Source organism: Heteronotia binoei, chromosome 1 (genome assembly GCF_032191835.1).
Source record: "Heteronotia binoei isolate CCM8104 ecotype False Entrance Well chromosome 1, APGP_CSIRO_Hbin_v1, whole genome shotgun sequence".
NCBI lineage: Eukaryota > Metazoa > Chordata > Lepidosauria > Squamata > Gekkonidae > Heteronotia > Heteronotia binoei.
The window spans coordinates 159,893,943-159,915,112 of NC_083223.1; the positions used below are offsets into that span (position 1 = coordinate 159,893,943).

A 21,170-nucleotide genomic window follows, 5' to 3' on the forward strand; every position below is an offset into this window, starting at 1 on the left:
GCTGTGACTGTGCCATGGTTGGACCACTATGCCCTGAAGACGTGTATCGCTGTGCCACCACAACCCTGTTTAGGCAGCGAGCGTATTTTAGCTTGCCTGCAAAGCCAGATGGACCCTATGCAGCTTCAAATGGTTCTGTGGTATTCTTGGCCCCCTGGCAACTCGCTAGATGAACTAGCAGAGACGTGGCATCAACAACTCTCCACAGCCATCAATGAGATGTCTCCCTGGCGTCCTCTTCGCCGTCGCTCACGGCTTACGCCGTGGTACACCCTGGAACTGCAGCTGATGAAACGATGGCTTAGATGACTAGAGAGGTGATGGTGGCGTGCTCGTGACGAGGCAACAAGAACATCTTATAGGCTGTTTCTGAAGTCCTATGAGATGGCAGTCAAGACTGCAAAGAAGGTTTACTTTGCAACCCAGATTGTGTCTGCAAATTCTTGCCTGACCCAATTATTTAGTACAATTCGAACCCTTACAAACTTGCCACAGAGCAAACCAAATGATAGGGAATTGGAGACTGGTTGTGAGGCCTTTGCAAATTTTTTCACAGATAAGGTCCTATTGCTCCGCAGCGACCTCCTCGCTAATTCTGATACAGAAAGCAAACTCGAGGCTCCGAGCACGTCTTCTGGTTTGATCTTGGATCATTTCACTCCACTCAGCTTGGGGAAAGTTGACAAAGTCGTCTGTCCTGTGCGTCCCACTACCAGCAGTCTGGATCTATGTCTGTCCTGGCTGGTGTGTACTTGCTGAATGGAACTGTGAATCCCTTTGCAAGAGATTATCAACAGGTCCTTGACTGAAGGAACCTTTCCCACACTCCTTAAAGAGGCGGTGGTTCGCCCTCTCCTCAAAAAACTATCTTTGGACCCGGCTGTATTGGCAAACTACCGACTGGTGTTGAACTTTCCCTTTTTGGGTAAAGTCATTGAGAGGGCAGTAACAGCACAGTTACAGGGTTTTTGGATGATGGTACTGGTCGCCCTCATGGATGATCTTTTGAGACATCTGGATTGGGGTGGCTCGGCAGTGCTGCTGTTGTTAGCCCTGTCTGCTGCATTTAAAATAGTCAACCATCAGCTACTGTCCCGCTGCCTTGCCGACGTGGGGATTCAGGGGTCTGCCCTTCAATGGCATACCTCTTTTCTCCAAGACTGGGGACAAAGGGTGACAATAAGGGAGCAATCATCCCAGAGACACCCACTTGTGTGTGGGGTGCCTCAGGGGGTGGTTCTCTCCTCGAAGTTGTTTAACATCTATATGCACCTCCTTGCCCAGATTGCCCAGAGATATGGGCTGGGTTGTCCAGAGATATGGCCAGTATGCAGATGACACCCAGCTCTATCTTTTGATGGGAGGCCAGTCTGGCTGTGCCCCAGAAAATCTGGACCTGGCATTGCAAGCCATAGTGAAATGGCTCACGCAGAGTTGAGTGAAATTGAATCCAGCGAAGACAGAGGTCCTTTGCCTTAGTTGCTACGGCCTGGGTAGAGAGATTACTTTGCCAGCCTTTGATAGGATGCCACTGGTGCCAACATCAAGGATTAAGAGCTTGGGGATGCTCCTGGAGCCTTCATTAGCTATGGAGGCTCAGGTAGCAGCCACTGCCAAATCTGCATTTTTTCATCTTAGGCGGATAAGGCAGTTGGTTCCATACCTGGAGCGTAATGACTTGGCAACAGTGATCCATGCGACAGTCACCTTGAGAATAGACTACTGTAACGCCTTCTACTTACGGCTGCTCTTGACTCAACTCCAGAGGCTGCAACTGGTGCAAAATGCAACAGCTAGGTTGTTGTTGGAGCTACCTGTATGGGAGCACATCCAACCTGCACTGGAAACATTACACTGGTTGCCTGTGGCATTCTAGATTCATTTCAAGGTGCTGGTTATAACCTTTAAAGCCCTATATGGTCTGGGACCTGTCTACCTTCGGGGCCGCCTTTCCCCATATGTGCCCCAGAGAGCACTACATTCAGGGTCCCAAAATCTCCTTCAGATTCCCGAGGTGAAAGAAGCTCGATTGTCCACTACTAGAGCGAGAGCATTCTCAACAATAGCCCCTGCTCTGTGGAATGCCCTCCCTGAAAACATCAGGGCCCTGCGAGACCTGCCACAGTTCTGTTGGGCCTGTAAGACCGAACTATTTAAGCTTGCCTTCAATAGTTAAGGGGAGGTAGAAATGTCCCACAGCACTGACAGTCCCACTGGACAAATATAGATATTGAGAAACACCATATTCATCTTGGATTTTATAGTTAAAATGTGTAGAATTGATTTTATTGTATATTGTTTTTTAGTATTCTCTGTGTTTTTTTAACTGTTGTTAGTCGCCTTGAGCCCGTTAGGGAAGGGCGGGATATAAATCTGATAAAATAAAATAGTCACACAAAATGGTTCTTTTGCCTTACCTTCATTAGTTAATAAATATTCCTGATTCTCCTGTTATACAAATCAACTGTGAAATTAGGTTTCTTTTACCCTGGTATCAGTATTAGAGCTTTGACAAGGAAATGCAAGTTCAAATACTGTGGCATAATGAGCTAATTATTTTTTATTGGTATTTCTTTTGTTTTCTCTTGCCCAGCATCACAATTCCTGAAAAACTGGATTACTTTATTAACAAATATGCAGAACATTCCCATGATAAATGGTGTATGGAAAAGGTAAAATGCATATAACACCTTTTTATCAATCCATATTTAAAATACTAAGAATCTATATGTCCAGCATTACTAACATGTTCTTCATGTTGGTATTCATTACACTCTGTTTTTTTTTTTTTTAATTCTTCTTAAATCCATATAAACATGCTCAATCTTGTCTGAATTTCAGCAAATGCTGGTTCCTGTTTGTAGGGACCAATATACTTAATTTTATTGTTAAAGAGAGAATTTGTCATTTTTGTTGCAAAAATGTGTATGGCTGTCTTCTACAATATGATGTTGAGACAATACCCATCTGGAAGAGCAGAGTAGGCAAAACTTGTCCAGTCCAGTGATTTCAATGAAAGAAACCCACAGCTAACAGCCAGTGGCAGAAGACACTGTGTTTCACAATACCAAACACCCCAAACCTGGAAATACACTTTCACATGAGGTGGAAAACTTCTCACATTAATGTTTACTAATGCCATACCATACCAAACCTTTAATGGCATAAGAGTTGCAAATAAAAATACACAGAATATAAAAATTTAAACATTGTAGATAAAATCAAAATAAATCGAGCTTACAGATGCATTCATACATGGTCAGATTTAAATTTAAAGATGTCAGCCAAAAATTTTGCCACAGCCTAGCTAACTTCCCCGTCAGAATTGTTCAATAAATAATAACAGGGTGGCAGAACAGACAAATCTGGGGAGAAAGAAAGCTTGCAAAATAAATCTTTACGGAGATTATGATAAAAGGAACAATCAAGCAATATATGCTGAATTGAGTTGGGAATATTCGCTCCACAGCAGATTCTATCGCCTAAAGAGACTCAATGATATCTCTCTTGTAAAACTTTGGAGGGAAACGCATTTAGTCTAGCTAACATAAATGCCCTGCGATGACTTGGAATGGTTAAGTCTGATAGATAATGGGGCATTTTGCCACAGAAAGCATAAAGACCTAAGGAAGCTGGGGAGCAAATATAAGGGTCTGTTGGCCATAGTTTCGTTTCCTCCAACTCCAACAGTCTCAGTTTAATACATTTATTTATTTATTTGCATACATCTGAAGATATATGACTCATCAGAAGTAAAAAAATCATCAACCTCTAACCTCAACTGGTTACGTTTGGACATAAGCACTGCTGTCCAGGATGAAATATACGGGTCTCTTTTCATACAATCAAGAAGGCTGCTAGGATCTGTTCTAAAGTGAATTTTGAGCCAGAATTTAAACACTGCAATCCAGGCTTTTGTCTCCACCAAAGACTGACCCACTTCAGAGCAGAGAGCAAAGTAGGACACACATTTTGGCATACCAAGAATCTGTCTAAAGAATGAGGCTTGAATGCCCTCCACTTTCCTGGTAAATGCTGAGATCCATATAGGGATACCATAGAGAATTTGGGCTAGCATTTTAGCTTTGAACACATTAATTGCTGCTGGAACTAATTGGTTGCCCCTTGCAAAGAAAAACTTTAATTTGAGCAGCCGAACATTTAGCCAAGTTGACGGTGTTGTTACGATGTGAAACACAGCTCAACGTGATTAAAAGTGATCCCCAAGTATTTAAAACTTTTTGTTTGCTCAACTGTTGAGTTGCCAATAAACCATCTCTGTGGGCGCCAGCAATTTGAAAAGACAACTACTTTAGATTTGGCATAATTGATAGAGAGTGAATTACAATTACAGTAGTTATAGAAGGCATTCAAATATCTTCGCAAGAGAGGATGGTAGTATCATCGGCATAAAGTAATAAGGGGACCGCTCAGCCTGCTAGTGTAGGTGAATGACCAATAATAGGGTTCAAAAATGGTACCAGGTCAGTTAAAAATAAATTTAAAAGATGCGGGGCCAGCACGCAACCTTGTTTAACCCCCTTTAACACTGGGATTTTGCTTGTCAAGTCACCACTAGAAGAAAATTTCACTTGGCAAAAAGTATTAGAATGAAGTTTCCTCAAGAGAAACAGCAGACGAGGCTCCATTCCCAGGTAACCTAGCTTAATCCATAGTTGGGCTCCCTCTATTGAATCAAATGCACACTTCAAGTCGATGAAGGCAGCATATAATTTTTTTGTCCCGGTATGCATATATTTTTCAGCAAGGAAGGCCAGAGTGCAGCAATGGTCCATAGCAGATTTGCCTTTGAAGAAGCCAATTTGTTCAGGACCTATGATGTTGCCTAGGTGTATCCAGTCAGTTAATCGAAGTTCTAAATGTTTGGCATACAATTTGCCCACTATAGATAATAAACTAATGGGGTGGAAATTTTCTGGTAACTCCAACCCCCCCCCCCCTTTTTGTATATTGGGGTAATTATAGAATCAAGCCAAGAGTCTGGGATGGAGCCATGCAGATCAATGAAAGAGAACAATTTTGCAAGGGGCAAGAGCCACCAATCAGCAAACTTTGTGAATACCTCAGCAGGAAGGCCATCAGGGCCTGGTGCTTTACCCGCTTTTAAATCCTTCAATAAATCACTGATTTCCTCTAGAGTTACTGGAGGCCAGACCGGCATATCAGTAACTGTGGGGTTTGCTAAGATAGGAGGGGATACACATGGAGCTGCAAAAATGTTAGAGAAGTAATCAACCTATGTTTGCATAGAAATATTTGGGTCAGTAACAGAATTGTTTTTTAGATTACCCGAAATGATTCTCCAGAAAGCCTTATTATCATTAGATTTTATCGAGTGGTAAAGTTGGTCCCATTTATTCTGAAAGAAAACTTTCTTTTTGGATGTAATAAGCTCCAGGTAGGCTGTTTTACAAGCAATATAGACCTTAATTTTTATTGGGTCTTTGGAGTGACAGGCCTCTTTAAATTGTGCTCTCAGTTCTTGTTTCCAAGTTAAACAATCTGTATTGAACCAGCTAGAGAAACTAGACCTAGACAAGATCACCGGGTTAGTTTTAGCACTACAGTAATCAATTAATAATGAGAATCCTGAAAGGATTGTATCATCTGAATTGGAATTTATGATTGAATCCCTTAATCTGCACAGTGCTTCAGAGCCAAAGAGGGAAGAAAACTCCCTTTCTAGGGCCGGGGACCACTTGATTTTTTTTAGAACATTCTCAGAGGCCTTCACAGATTGGGAAGATGATACCATATTAACCTCCAGATCCAATCTTAAAGATAGAATTAGGGGCAAGTGGTCTCTTGCCGTGCGCGAAGCAATGTAAAAGTTATCGATAGGTGACAGAAGGGTGGGTGAACCCAAACAAAAATCTATCACACTGCAACCCCATGTGGAAAAAAAGTAAAATCAGTTGCGGCCGGAAATTTGGAAAGACCATTAAATATTATAGCATTGTGTGCTATGCAGAATTCAATTAATCTAAAACCCGCCTTATTGGTTAAAGTATCTTTAGAACAATGGGGCAAACATAATTGTAGTGGAAGGGATTCAGCTGCTTCAAAGCCAAAATGAGAGATCCATTTCTGATTATTACTGCCTATTCGAGCATTAAAATCACAAAAATCACGAGCTGAGCAGTATGGAATTTCCTAGACAAAGACATCACATAATCAGAAAATTTCTCCCAGACAGCATCAAACTCCAGCTCTCCATTAGAAGGGGCTAAATAAACATTAATCATGATTAGAGTCAGTGCTGGAGAGGACAGCAATAAAGCCTGGGCAAATGGCAGGCAAGGATCCAAGAGGACCACCTTAAATGGCAAGTTAGATTTCACCAAAGCAGCCAGGCCTGCTTTACTGCAACCTTTAGAATGAGTTCTATAAGCAGGGAGATTAAAAACTTTAAAATCCATCAGTCTAAAACTGTCTTTCGCCCATGTTTCCTGAAGGAAGACACAATCAAAGGATTTCAAAAAGTCCAAAAAATCTGAGTCATTCACTTTACTCTTCCACCCAGCTATGTTCCAGGAGACAATGTGGATATTCCTTGTGTTTTCCCTAGCTGGTAGTCAATCGATAATGGATATCCTTTCTAGCACCCTGGTGTCATCAGTGAAAATGCAGCCGTTATGTTGGGGTGCCCTTGAGCCAGTTAGAGAGGGTTCCATAGTCAGATCAATTAAGTCAGCCGATGGGGAACAAGGGGACAGGGGGTTGCCTGCAGGATCCAGGTTGATTGAAGGAACTGATTTCCCCGGCTCTAAAGACCTTTGCAGCTGTTGCTTAGTACATTCAAGTCTTACGAGGATCGCCTGTTGTTCTTTTGCTGGAAGGCTCCCAAATGACTGCAGAAGGTCTTCTTCTATTGAAACATTAAGGGGACTATGCATCACATCCATAGAGGGCTGCACTGATGACTCATTATCCAACTCGGGGTTTGATTGGGACTGACCAGAGCATGCTCTGGATACCTTAAAACACATTGAAGCCTTATATTTTGATGCTGAAGATGATGCCTTCTTCAAAAGATGAGGATTACTTTGCGTACTGTCCCTTGCAGACAGGTTAGGCAGCAGAGCGTTAGTTTGAGAGTTAATAAAGGATCGCACAGGGAAAACCCCCCTCGACCATAAGTAATTCTTTCGCCTCGAAATTAGTGAAGGAATGTTGGGGGATTGAAAGGTAAGCAGAATCCTCTGCATTTGAGACTGATCATTAAGAGATTCAATGGTAATCAAGTCAGTTTTGTGATAGTTCAGATGAAGAAGTTCACAGAGATGAGATTTAACTAAAAGTTTACTTCTCCAGCATGGGGTTTCCTTCCATAAGGACAAACTGTGATGTGAACCTTATTGGGCTGTAGAACCAATTGTTGCACGTTCCTTTCATGGCCCACGCTGACGTTAGACTCCGTAAAGGAGCTCCGGGGATCCACATCCTGTGTTGCAGACAGACATCGCTTTAAAGGGGCTAAAGCTCCAATAGAGGTATCATCCAGCGGGGCTAAGTGAACTTTATCCATTGACACTGATAGTCTCTTTATTTCCAAAGAAACGTCAAGAATTTGATCTTCTAATCCCTTTAACTTTTTAAAGATACATTCCACTTTGCTTGCAATCAGGGTAATTGGGGCAAGCTCGTCAGAAGACATGGATCTTTCTTCATTATCACAGCATATTTATAACTCATGCTGTCTCTGCTGCACCTTTAAAGCCCCCACCCCAGACTGAAGTTGAGAGTTTACGACATCTTCGTGGTCAGACTCATTAGTCAGTTCATTAGTCAGTTCCTCCTTTTCTGCTGGCTCTAACTCGTCTTCTAGAGGGGAGAAGCGATTCGATGTTTCAATAGCAAATGACGGCAGAGCAGATTTGGACTTGTTGTTTAAGGTAAAAAAGGCCTCTATCCTAAACTGTTTGCAAACTGGCAAAGAAGCAGATTCCTCCTCCACTTCTCTTGGCCGCTTGCCCGATGCCATTAAGAGGGCTCTTGTTGGATGGCAATTGGCACCGTTTTGATAAAAAAAAATATTTAAATAAAACAAATACCAAACAACTAATGTCTTAAAACCTACAGATAAAAGCCACAACATCTGCTAAGAATATCATGAAATGTCTTTAAAAGCCAAATTTGTCAGAGCCAACGCTTTAGCCGACTGCACTCCGCCATGTTGCTTTGCAGGAGTTGACTTATTTTCAGCCTTCAGTTAGATTCACAGTTCAAATTAAGAGACTCTAAAAAAACCTGTATTTGAGGGACAACACAAGACTTTGTAAAACTTTATAAAACATCAGCTATAGTTCGTTAGCTGCAGCAGCTTCTGAGTCAGAAAGCAAAAGCAAAAGCTTATTAACAGCCAGAGCTTGAGAAAGATGAAACAGCTGCTCCAAAAATTAAAAGTGAAGTGATAAGATAAGACTATTTAAAAACAATTCTTTCTATCAAGGCAAGGTAAAAGCTAGAAGATTGAAAACAAGAGCGTTTTTAGGAGCGAAGAAATAAGCGTCTGTCTTCCTCCGAGTCTGTGCAGTTGTTTCCAATTACTAATGCTATTTGTATCTAGGGCATTTTTGGTTCCTCAAGAATCATAACTCTGTATTGAGTTAATTGTTCTCCAGGTTATTTGGAAAGGGTTATTAGGTCATCAGGAGGGGCTGTATCTCTCCAGAACTCTCAAAATGTTTCCATGGATTAATGATTTCTGGAAAAAATAAATGGGAATTTTTTTACCCTAAAACATTGTTCTGACAAGCCTAATAGAACACCCCAATAGAGGAGGGTATGAACCTGGAAAAATGGAGGTTCATGGTTCAAGGGTTTACATGAACCAAGAACTGGTCCATTACACAAACCAGTTCATGGTTCATAGCGTTGTGTGTGGGAAGTGAGCTCCAAAGACATTTAAATGCTGTTGGAACCCACCACTGACCCTTGGCCTGACTTGAATCAGGTTCATGAACCAGGGATTGATGGGTGGTAAGCATCTAGTTAAAGAAAAAGAATTACTGACAGTATACAAAAACTGCAGCTAAACTATGAAGATGTGTATATACACACACACATTTATATGACTGAACTATAAAGATAAACATCAAGATTCCCAAGTAGTTTTGTTTTTCCTCATCACTTTCTTTTAATTTTGTCAGTTTGCAAATGGGTGGATGTATGGTGAAACATACTCAGAGTCTTCCAAAGTGCAGCCATTAATGAAGCAGTATAAACTCTTATCAGAAAAGGTAAGAATTTTTGTGTACCATTTTGTTTATGCTAATTGCTTCCTGAATTTGAAAGGACCTATATTTAGGGATATGCATTAGGCTATCCCAAGCTGGGGAAAACCCCTGAATATAAATGCCTTGCCAGCATTTATCTTTTATCGCTGAAGCCAAAAGCTTTAAAGAAGCTATTTGTGTAGGTGATTAGTGATTCCCTGAATCAAGCGGAACATAATCTGGTTCTGTTTGGGATTCTCTAATAGTGGCTATAAAGTGGATGGCCAGTGCTCCAGGAGGGGCTGCTGGAGATCTTGAGACCCATCCCACAGGGCTTCCCCCAGCCTTTTGAGCTTCTGGGTACCTCTGGAATTCTGGCAGGAAGTGGTGGGTACAACTACAGAACAGAGGAAGCTGAAGAGCAAGGGCTACTCTTATCTTGTCTTATTTGGTCTCTTTCCACCATTTGCTCTGATTTCCATGATACAGGGAAAGGGAAGATGCATTTTTGCAGGGCCTATGGGGCTGCCTTTTGGCTTTTTCAAATGGCATTGCATTGGTTTGCAAATTGCAGTTAATTGCTTGCAACTTGGTTTCAAAAGGCCACCTAATTATCTTACTGGATGAGAGAGGTTTTTGGCTTGAAGAGTCTGATGTTTGTCTGGCTTTTTGCTTTAGCTGCTGTTCTCTGTGATCTCTTTCTGGAGAATCTCCTGGACTTTGGATTAGATCCTGTCTTGTCCAACTGGAGCAGCAGAAATGCCCCACCTATTTTCCTCCCAGTCCCCACTGCCATTCTGCATCCACTCATATCACCAAAATACCTCTACAGAATCCTGGTAGGAGTGCAGCATAGGGTGATGTTGAAGGTGTGGATGTGATATGCTCTGCTCACAGGTTCACTCACCAAGGTACTCAACAGCCACTCCAAATCAAAACTCCATACTGAACTTGAAACAGCACCACAAAAACAGTCATTCATTTTGATGGAGATGAAAGGGGTAGAGTTATCAAAGTGTATGAATTTGAAAACCATGAGGACTATTTGTTGATACTGATGATGATGCTAACATTCTTCTTTGCAGGGGTGGGAGAGATGACAAAAGAGAGAGCCTGTGATGAAGCCCAGCTGCAGCACTTAGGGTCCTCTATGGAGGCAGTGATGGTTGATGTACTGCTCCTGCAGAGAGAGGAGTATCAGGGTGGACACACAGTCCCCTGCCTCTCACTTTTGGAGGCCTTCCCTGGGGAAATGATGTAGAAGGTTTCTTAGGGTTTGCCCCTGGCTTTGGAAGAAAACAAAGCATTACTGGGCTTCTGTATATTGGGCTGGCCTTGCTTCAGTTTCTAGTTCAGAGATTCCTGATTTGACTTTACTCCTCCTGTTGGGTTTTGGCACTGGTTCTGCTGGGCACATTGCACTGGTTCTGCTGTGGCCTGCTGTTGGCCCCTCTGCACATGCGCACACACTTCACTGTACTTCAGAGATTCTGCAGGACTTGTATTGCCTTGTATTTCCCCCCACTGGAAACAGTGGAAGATAGGAACAACCTCTTAGAGCACCCTTAGAATTGGACCCCCTGATCCAATCTTTTTGAAACGTGGGAGTTATTTTGAGAAGTGGTTCCAGCAGCAACACTGCAAATTTGGTGCATCTACCTCAAAAAACAGCTCCCCCTCAGACACTGAATATACCCCACAGAGGATTTCCCATTGGCTTCAGTGGCCCCATGGGCTATAATGGACCTGAAAACTTCAGGATTCTCAAATTTACCCAAATACAAATCTGATAGTGGAACTGGTGTTTGGGGAATTTGGTATTTAATTTGTTTTTGAAGTCCAATAAACCCAAATAAAAAAATACCATTTTTGCACATCCCTACATATATTAATGTACCCCGCCCCCCGCCCCATGAACAGAGAAATTTCTTAGTACCTACCAAAAAAGAAATGCTTTTTCCTAAGCAGAATGGTCATTGTCTGAGGATGCTTGTACAATGCACAGTAATTTTTACCTTAAAACCCACTGTTCTGCATGTGACACTCCTTTTTCTTATTATGGTACATTCATTAAATACTTGCATGATTTGAATTTATCTATAAGTTATTGACTTACAACAAATAAATTACCCATAGGACCAAGGTATGGTCTGAAAACATATGATTCAACAGCTTTGCAAGACTGGTTAGGACTTGGATGGGAAGCCTCCTTGAAATCATCTTGAGTTCCAGGGCTTTTTTTTTTTTTGTAGCAGAAACTCTTTTGCATATTTGGCCACACACCCCTGATGTAGCCAATCCTCCAAGACCTTACAAAGCTCTTAGTACAGGGACTACTGTAAGTTTCAAAAGGATTGGCTATATTAGGGGTGTGTGGTCTAATATGCAAAGGAGTTCCTGCTACAAAAAAAACCCCTGTTGAGTTCCATGATGAAAGAGTGGCAAGATTTAAATGCAGTAAATAAATTTTGCTGCTCTATTTTTCTGGGACTGTGTTCACACATTTGGTTTAACATTGGCATAACCTTTGTCTCATATTGTGCAAAGATTTGTGGAAAGGCACAATTACATGAGGAACAAGAGAACTGGGTAATTACATCCAAAGCTTTTTTGGTAGAAAAGGTCCATCAGGAACCTGTTTGCATATTAGGCCACACACCCTGTCCCCATTGTTTCACACAGGGCTCTTTTTTGTAGAAAAAGCCCAGCTGGAACTCAGTTACATCTTAGGTCACACCCCTTGACGCCAAGCCAGCAGGAACTGCATTCCTATGCGTTCCTGCTCAAAAAAAAGCCCTGATCACTTGTATGCTTGAGGCTATCCGTTCTCATCTGCATTTAGGGCCGGCTCACCCACTAGGCAAACTAGGAAGTTGCCTAGGGCACCGGAAGCCAGAGGGCACTGAATTGGGCTCCCCCCTGCCCAAGACAACCGCCTAATTTGCCTCCCTTCCCCCATCGCTGCCAGCTCCCTCCCGCCTGCTGTGCTCCCGCCTGACCCCCCAGAAGCTTGCCCTGCCACTGCCTGCCCACCCCCAAAGCTTGCCCTGCCCTACCCTACTGCTGCCAGCTCCCTCCCTCCCAGAAGCTCACCCTTCCGCCCCCGAAGCTTGCCCAGCCCTGACCTATTGCTGCCAGTTCCTTCCTTCCTTCCTTCCTTCCTTCCTTCCTTCCTTCCTTCCTTCCTTCCTTCCTTCCTTCCTTCCTTCCTTCCTTCCTTCCTTCCTTCCTTCCTTCCTTCCTTCCTTCCTTCCTCCCTTCCTTCCTTCCTTCCTCACCCTACCGCCACTGCTAGCTCCCGCCTTCCGAGAAGCTCACTGCAAGGACGCCGGGCTATACTGGATTTGAGATCTGTGCTTGTTTTGAACAGACCTCTGAAGGAAGTTTCTACCCCCTCCTTTCTGGAAGAAATTTCCTCCAGAGGTCTGTTCAAAACAAGCACAGACCTCGAAGCTGGTATGGCCCGGCGTCCTCGCAGCAAGGGAGGGTGGCGAGCAGAGCGCGGGGGGCACCTGCCTCAGGGCCAGCAGGCACGGGGCTACTCACTAGTAGCCCGTGCCTGCCACCTACTCGTGAGTAGGCGGCAGGCGCCGGGACTCAGGGATGGGTGGAGCTGTGCTGCCTGCCTAGGGTGCTGGAAGGGCTCGGGCCGGACCTGTCTGCATTTGTCATGTATGTAGTGTTAACACATTTTCACACCCTAGGTCTGAATGCATTTACAAATAGCAGCATTGGTTGCAGTGAAATTTCATTTCAAATAGCTGTATACAGATTTAATAAAAAGAGCTTTTCTGTGTTCAGCTACAGTTGTCTTAGCTTACATATGTTGAGTGATCTCTTGGGTATTTGTTAGCTTGAAATGTTACATAGAGTTCAGTGAATTTTCTGAGATCTTAGACAATGTGAATCTGATCTCCGCCCTGAATGGGAAAGCACTAGGAGGCCAATGGAAATCACTTTTTCTCTAAAGGAGTGGTCTTGTCAGCCACCAGCGAGCCTGCAGCAAACGTGGACTATTGCACCCTTCTTAAATCTTCGTTCGCGAAGCCAAGCCGAGAGAGGAGAGAGAGAGAGAGGGGATGTAAATATAGCAAATTTCAAAAACCAATAATGGTTTGTCTCCCCCTCAAAGCTCCTTGATGGCCAGCAAGATATTGTATATGTGCTTTCCATAGGAAAAAGAAATTTATAGATGGCCAATCAAAGAGTCTCTGAAAACCATGCTTGCTTGGGGATGGAGGATTGAAAGAACAAGGGAAGGAGATACTATGGCTCTTTATAATAGGCCACGCCGTATTTCACAGACAAGTCAGGTATGTATTAAGCTCTCAGTTTTTCTTGTTTCCACTTGAGTAATTGCTTCTCATGGAACTTATGGTTATTGGGCAAAGGATTTGGCATCTTGCCTCCAACATGAATTCATCTTTGGATCAGGTTGCTATTCTTTCTCAATCATAAATGTCTTGCAGTTCCTTTCATTGCCCTGTTTATAACTTTTCCGTTTAACTTTTAAATATATGGAGAGAGAGATTTGCCACGTAAGGCCCCATGTATGTGATAGTGGTGGGCTCTAGTCCATGAAAGCTAATAATTCATTAAGAACATGTTCCATAAGACTCCTGTTTACTTTTGCTGCAAGAGACTGACATCCTAAGCAGAATCCTACCCTTCTGAATCCATAGAAGTTAGTGGGTTTAGAAGTGTAACACTGCTTACGAGTGCTCTGCAGTATGGCTACATCTCTGGAATTACTTTTGTCATATTATCACATATTAGAAAAGCTGCCTGTATATTTTTTTTATTGTTTCAGACTGGTATAGCTTGATTTTTTTTTCATCGTAGAGACACCATTTTATAGATGTGCTTGCTCTTAATTTACAGACCAGCAAAAATGCTTCTGATTTAATTTTTTATGGCATGCAAATTGTAATACATTATAGAAATGGGCTTTGGCAGCAAAGACCAATTTAATTTCATATTGTGTTACAAAAAAATTAAAACCAACACATTGGTATTGTGTGTCCCATTTCCTAGTAAAGACAAACTCCCCCCCCCCCCCCCCCAGGAAGCAGAACATTTTGTTTTGCTTTCAGATTGTCATCTAAGGCACTTTGGCATCAGTCCTTATGTATACTCAGTCCCAATAAAATTACTGAGGTCATATGGGGGGGGGGGGGAACTAACCAAAGGCAAGCTCCTCCAAAGACTCTCTTATTGAAACATTTTTTCTTGAGTGGATGTTTGTATTTATTATGACATTCAAGGAAATATTCGAGTAAACAATTGGTTTCTTTTTGCTTATATACCCCAATATCATATTTAACCACCCACCCCCCCACCCCCAATATTTAAACATTCTTTATCATACCAGTTATTTTTAGGTTGCCTTCTCCCATAAGATATTCTACCACTCTTGACCAGGAAAGGTCTCACTGATTTAATTAGGTCTCCATATAGTGTCAGGGTAATCTCTATATCTTTTACAACTAGCAGTTTTCCCCTATTTTAAAGAATGGCTCACAATTCAGCGCCTGTTGCAATTCATTTTTAAGTGTATATGTCCATTTCAAACAAATGTCAACTGTAATTTCAATATAAGGTATTGCTGTTTCACAATCCCACAGAGCTTCAAATACAGAAATACAAAATATAAGTGGTTGATAACCACTTTCCGGGAGCAGCCCTACTTCAAAATGAGATATATTATTACAAAAAGATAGTGATATTAATATGTAGTCAATCACACTTGCACCCTGATGGTTATAATAAGTGAGTTCTCCATATTTATATCCATCAAAGTTGCCATTTAGTATTACAAAGTCAAGCTTATCAATAAATTGGTTAAAGATTATCCCATGTTTATTAACTTAAGAATATTTTGTATTCCTCCCACCATTATTTTAACAACACCATTATAGGTATTACTATTTCCAATATGAGCATTAAAACGGTTAACAATATTATTTGTGCCTCGGGATATTTAACTTCAAGTTCATAGATGTAATTTTTCATGTCAGGCCTATAGTTCTCATAACAAAAGGATAAAGAGCAGGGAGGAATATATACATTCACTGTCAAAATAACTTTATCTTTAAAAGTCAAAAGACAAGCTATTGCTAAAGAGTTTAAAGGGGGAAGCAATGTTAACACCACACTTCACTGATGTAGAAGACATGTCGGTTCTCTACTTGGCCATTTTTTAGTGTGTATGTGAGGAATCCATTTAAAGTCAATTTTGATGTTCACCAGGTCCTTTGAATAAAAATTGTATTATAATGTCTTATAAACTTTAAGAACGCAGGGTCCTGGATTTTATTTGGCCATCCAGTTGCATTCCATGAGATATACATTAAATAGTTCTCCAGTGGCCTGGTCAGTGGGTCGGTCCAACTACTGGGTATAGGCTCCTCCTTCTCATCACAGGGTCAGGTCTTCCAATCGATCTGGAGGGGGAGTGGCCTATACCTCCCAGATCTCTCCAGTTCATTCCGGCTCTGCATGAAGCAGGACAGCTTTCTTCCGAGCGCTCTTAAGAAAGCACGGGCATAGGGGCAAGCAAACTCAGGCTACTCATGAGTAGACTCAGTAGCCGGAGGCGGCAGAGCCCTGCAGAGCTCCGTTCCCTTGCTGACGCAACAGGAAAAGAGCGGGAGAAAAGCAGCACAGAAGCCGAGTGAGCCCGTAAACTGCAGCGCGGTAAGTCGCCCAGCAGTGGGAAGGAAACTTGCATGGTCAGGAGCACAGCTGAGAGCCCTGGGAAGAGGCACGGCACAGGCAAGACCATCTGGAGCCCAAAGCTGCATTGCGGTAAGACACATAGCAGAGGGAAGAAGCCCTTTACAGTGGCCATTGGAAGGACTGAGGGAAGGGTAGAAGACGCCTTAAGGGCCAGCAGGGGGTGCAGTGAAGGCATGTGGACTGCCTTCCATTTTATGCTCTTCCCGCCTTTATTTCTCACTGCCTCTATTTTCACTTTTGTTTCAGTGAGGCACGGAGGCAACGAAATGGCAGCTAGTTCAAAGAGCAATTCCCCCAGTGAGTTCGACCTACATTTTCCCTCAGGGACACTGGCTTCTCAGAAGGCACAAGAGGCACAGAATCCCGATCTCTCAGGGGACGTTGCCAAGGCAAACTTGCTTCAGTGGCTTAAGCAGGAAATTTTAAAAGAGCTGGGACAGGATCTCCTTCAACATCTGAACTCCCCTGCTTCCTCGACACTAAGAAACAGGAGGGAAGAAAAAGAGGCAGAGATACCAGCCCTAGTGACTCTCTTGAATGTTGACCTAAGGACAGACTTCATCTAGGCTTAGATTCGCCCCTTCCTAGCTTGGCTGAGGAGTTGGAGTCCTCTGACCAGCCTTCAGACAGGGAGGAAGGGGAGCTCTCAGAAGAGGAGGAACAGGCTGCTACAGTACAATCCAGGCTTTTCCCCCTCAAATATTATTCAAGGTTGCTCCCTAAGGTTTTAAGAACCCTTAACTTCGTGGCAACTCCTAAAGAAAAGGAAGAGCTTGATCTTGACCTTCCCACAGGCTCAGGGAAGATGATGCCGAAACTGAGTAGCTCTCAAACATGGGTTCCCTTGCCAGCTGCCTTTTTTGCCATGGTTAAAGCAGAGTGGGAATGGCCGGCTAAGCCCAAGGCCACCCAACAAGTGTTTTCTGAGCTCTATTCCCTAATTCCGCAGGCCACTAAGAGATTAAAGCTACCAGTGGTAGATGACCCTGTAACTAGTCTTATCTCTAATTCGGTCCTATCTATGGACGCAGATGGCTTACCTAAGGATCCATGTGATAGAAGAATAGAGCAGGCTTTGCGCAAGGAATTTGAGGTGTCAGCCTGGGCCATTAAGGCTGCCATGACATCCTCATTGTTTGCTAGAGCAATGTGTACTTGGGCTACTAATTTAGTAGCAGCGGATAGTGGAGCCCTTAAGCAGTTCAAGGACGAGCTGAAAAAGATTGCCCTATCTGCTGCCTTTGTGGCAGATGGTTCATTAGATACCATGCAGCAAGTGACTAGAGCCATGGCCTGTGGCGTGGCGGCTAAGCACAACATCTGGCTTCGAAATTGGGAGGTGGACACTGCGGCCCAGGCACAGGTGGCAGCGGTGCCCTTTAAAGGGGCCTTGTTGTTTGGTGAGGGCTTAGATAGGTACCTCATTGAGAACAGAAATAAAAAGAAGGTCCTATCTTCTAAGGGTAAAGAGGCAAAACAGAGGAAGTCTTTCCCTTCCTTTCGAGACTCCAAGAAGCCTTCCAGACCAGGACCCTTTCATTCCTTTAGAGGAAAGTGGCAGCAGAAGGGGCGTGATTCTAAGCCCTATTATTCTGGGAAGTCAGACCAGAGTTCTAAGTCCCTCTCAAAGAAGGGGGGGTCTCAATGACTATGCTGTTCACCAGGCAACTGGGAGAATAGGGGGTCGCCTTTCTCTATTTGCAGACACTTGGCGTCAATCTATTCAAGACCAATGGGCGTTGGAGATCATGACCCAGGGCTACGCCATAAAGTTTCACTCCCTCCCAGTCACTTTTGTTGGGTCCCGCAGAAGCGGGATCTGGCCACTCACAGAGCAATGTTGTCGGCCATTCAACATCTGGTGGATATTGGGGCTGTGGAGTTAGTCCCGACACCCCAAAAGGGGCTTGGGGTTTATTCGGTAATTTTTTTTAGTGCCAAAGAAGAATGGGGAATTCAGAACCATTCTGGATCTAAAATGGCTCAACAAGTTTGTGAAAACGAAACACTTCAAAATGGAGACCTTATGGTCAGTGTTGCTAGCCATTCAGCCACAGGACTTCCTGGCCTCCTTGGATCTATCCAAGGCTTATTTACATGTTCCCATTCAGGAATAACACTGAAAGTTTCCGTGCTTCTCCTACAGGGGGAAGCACTTCTAATATCGGGTCCTGCCATTCAGCCTGAAGTCTTCTCCTCGCATGTTTACAAAGATCTTGGTAACGCTGGTGGCGAAGCTGATACTGCAGGATGTGGCCCTGTTTCCTTATCTGGACGATAATCTGGTGAAGGCGGGGTCAACCAGCAGTGTCTGGAGAACACTCAACAGACTGTGACCATGTTATGTCATCACGGTTTCATAGTAAATGTAGAGAAGAGCAATCTTCTTCCCTCACAGAGATTAGTGCACTTGGGGGTAGAGATAGATACGACCATGGACTGAGTTTTTCTGATGTTAGAGAGAAGGAAGAAGCTCTGCTCCCTGTTACAAGTGGTTCGGCAATGACGCAGGGTACCGGTCATGTCCCTAGCACAGTTGCTCGTGTCAGGACATACTGTTTTGGGCCAAGTTCCACACTTGACCCCTCCAGTTTTTTCTTAGGCCTTTTCAGGACATCATAGAGAACAAACTACACACACTGGTGACACTTTCACCAGAGGTGACAACCCAGTTGCAATGGTGGCTGGAGCTGGTCCGTTTCCTTCAAGGACACCCACTCCGCGAACCCCAGAGAGTATGTGTGACCATGGACACCAGTCTGTGGGGCTGGGGGCCCACTCACAGGAGCAAATGATTCAGGGACAATGGGAGCCCCACGAAATGAAGTGCAGTATCAACTTCTTAGAGCTCAGAGCGATTCGTCTGGGGTTGTTGGGTTTACAGGCTGACTTGACAGGCTGCCATGTCCTGGTCAAGATGGACAACTCGATGGCCAAACTGTATGTGAATCAGCAAGGAGGGACTCGGGTGGGCGGAAGCCAACCTTCTGTCAATCAAGGCGGTTCATGTTCCCGGGAAGGACAATCTGCTAGCGGATTGGTTCAGCAGACGTTTTCTGGATCAGACGGAGTGGATGCTGCACAGAGAGACCTTCAGCCGGATAGTGGACAGATATGGTCCCGTATCGGTGGACCTGTTTGCCACAGCAGAGAATTGGCAGGTGGACGGGTTTTTCACCAAAAACAGAGATGTAGAGGCAGAAGGGACCAATGCGCTCAGCGATGAGTGGCTGACAGGGCTACTGTATGCCTTCCCACCCACTCAGCTATTGCCCAGGGTGATTCAGAGAGTAGTGGATCTAAGGGCAGAGATGGTGCTTGTGGCTCCTTTCTGACTGAGATGGGCGTGGTTTCAGGAGCTGCTGAGGCTGTCAGTTCAGCCCCCTTGGCGGCTGCCGAGGAAAGATGATCTCTTGATTCAGGGCAATATGTCACATCTCCAGCCGGAATTGTTAAAGTTAACAGTTTGGAGGTTGAGCGGTTGCAGCTTGAAGGTCTAGGTTATGCTAAAAGGGTGGTGGACACTATGTTGGCATCTCGTAGACTCTCCACTAACAGAGTGTATAACACCACTTGGAAGGTTTTCTCTTTGTGTTCTGCCCAGCAGGGGTGGTATCTATTAAAGGTGAATGTTCAAGGTGTTCTATGTTTTCTACAGGAGGGGGCGGACAAGGGGCTGCCATTTCTGCTGTCCAGAGGGTGCGGGGGCATAAGGCTTTGTCCATACATCCACATATTAAACATTTTTTGAGGGGTACTTCACTTCTCAAACAACCCCAGGTTCATAGGTTTCCTTCATGGAAATTGAATGTGGTGTTGAATGCCTTGTGTAGATACCCCTTTGAGTCTATGGCATCGTGTGGGGTTAAAGAATTGACTCTGAAATCACTCTTTCTAGTGGGAATCACTACGGCACATAGAGTGTCTGAGTTACGGGCCCTTTAGGTTGATAAGGAACTCTGTGTCTTTCATAATGATAAAGTTGTGTTTAGACCAGCCCCATCGTTTATTCCAAAAGTCAACTCTATTTTTCATAGATCTAAGGTTAGTGCTTCCGAATCTTTAGCAAACACTATAAGGTAGATAAGTGGGCATCAGCAGAGGCTGCCTTTGGGAGATGTGTGCTGCAGCATGCACTCTAAACAGGGAAGCTGGTCCCGCCCAGGGATGTACAGCTTTGATATGTCCCAGTAGTCGAACCGACCCACTGATCAGGCCACTGAAGAACGGAAGATTTGTATCACTTACCGTGAAGCTTCCTTCTCGGTGGACTGGCAGTGGGTCGGTCCGGCCCGCCCTTTGGTGGTTGAGAGGCTTCCTGGGTTTTGGAGCTGGATTCTGGAGCACACTCCTTCCTTTGGGGTAAGTTACTGTACTGTGGTTTGTAACCCTCTATTTCAATTATCCATTTCTGTATGGTGCAGTTGAGCATAATAAAGTTTTTCTCCTCGTGTACTCAGTAGTGGAGTATGTTTAATGGGGAGGATTTGGGAGTTATTTCCTATAGGGGGAGATGCGGCTTGGAAATGACTGGAGAGATCTGGGAGGTATAGGCCACTCCCCCTCTGGATCGATTGGAAGACCTGACCCTGTGATGAGGAGGAGGAGCCTATACCCAGTAGTCAGACCGACCCACTGCCAGTCCATCGAGAAGGAAGCTTCATGGTAAGTGATACAAACCTTCCATTCTCAGTGTCAATTTACTTCCTCTATTTTATCCATCTCTTTAAAATCCACTAAGATTAATCAATTTTAATATAATTAATTAATTAACCATTAATTGCTGGCTGGAGATCATCTTCAGTACATCCCCAGGCCTTTTGACCTTGTTGTATGGAGAGATGGTGCAGTTCTGTGTTCACATTGGTGACTAGTCTTGACTTCATAGTAGAATACTTCAAGACTCTTGGATTTCATACAGCCAATCCACTCATAAAACAAAGATTACAAGATCAGAGTGCTCAAACCAATGTAGGTCTATACTTTAAAGATAAAGGTACTCCCCTGTGCAAGCACCAGTCGTTTTTGACTCTGGGGTGACGTTGCTTTCACAATGTTTTCACGGCAGACTTTTTCACGGCGTGGTTTGCCATTACCTTCCCCAAGTCTATACTTTATAGACAGCTATCTCCCTCTCCCGACTCTTTCAGGGTACTTTACCAGTTTAAAAAATTGCATGTACAGAAAGACCGG

At 43.8% G+C, this 21,170-nt stretch overlaps 1 protein-coding gene across 4 annotated transcripts in view; it reads left to right on the top strand.

The window, feature by feature from the left end:
- RYR2 (ryanodine receptor 2) overlaps positions 1–21,170 on the top strand; it is a 757,628-nt gene that overhangs the window by 511,175 nt on the left and 225,283 nt on the right. For all 4 annotated transcript variants that reach the window (XM_060243352.1, XM_060243324.1, XM_060243334.1 and 1 more), the window contains 3 exons: positions 2,594–2,672; positions 9,174–9,263; positions 13,415–13,552. In XM_060243352.1, coding sequence (XP_060099335.1) covers positions 2,594–2,672; positions 9,174–9,263; positions 13,415–13,552 — 307 coding nt within the window. The remainder of the gene's footprint in view (positions 1–2,593; positions 2,673–9,173; positions 9,264–13,414; positions 13,553–21,170) is intronic.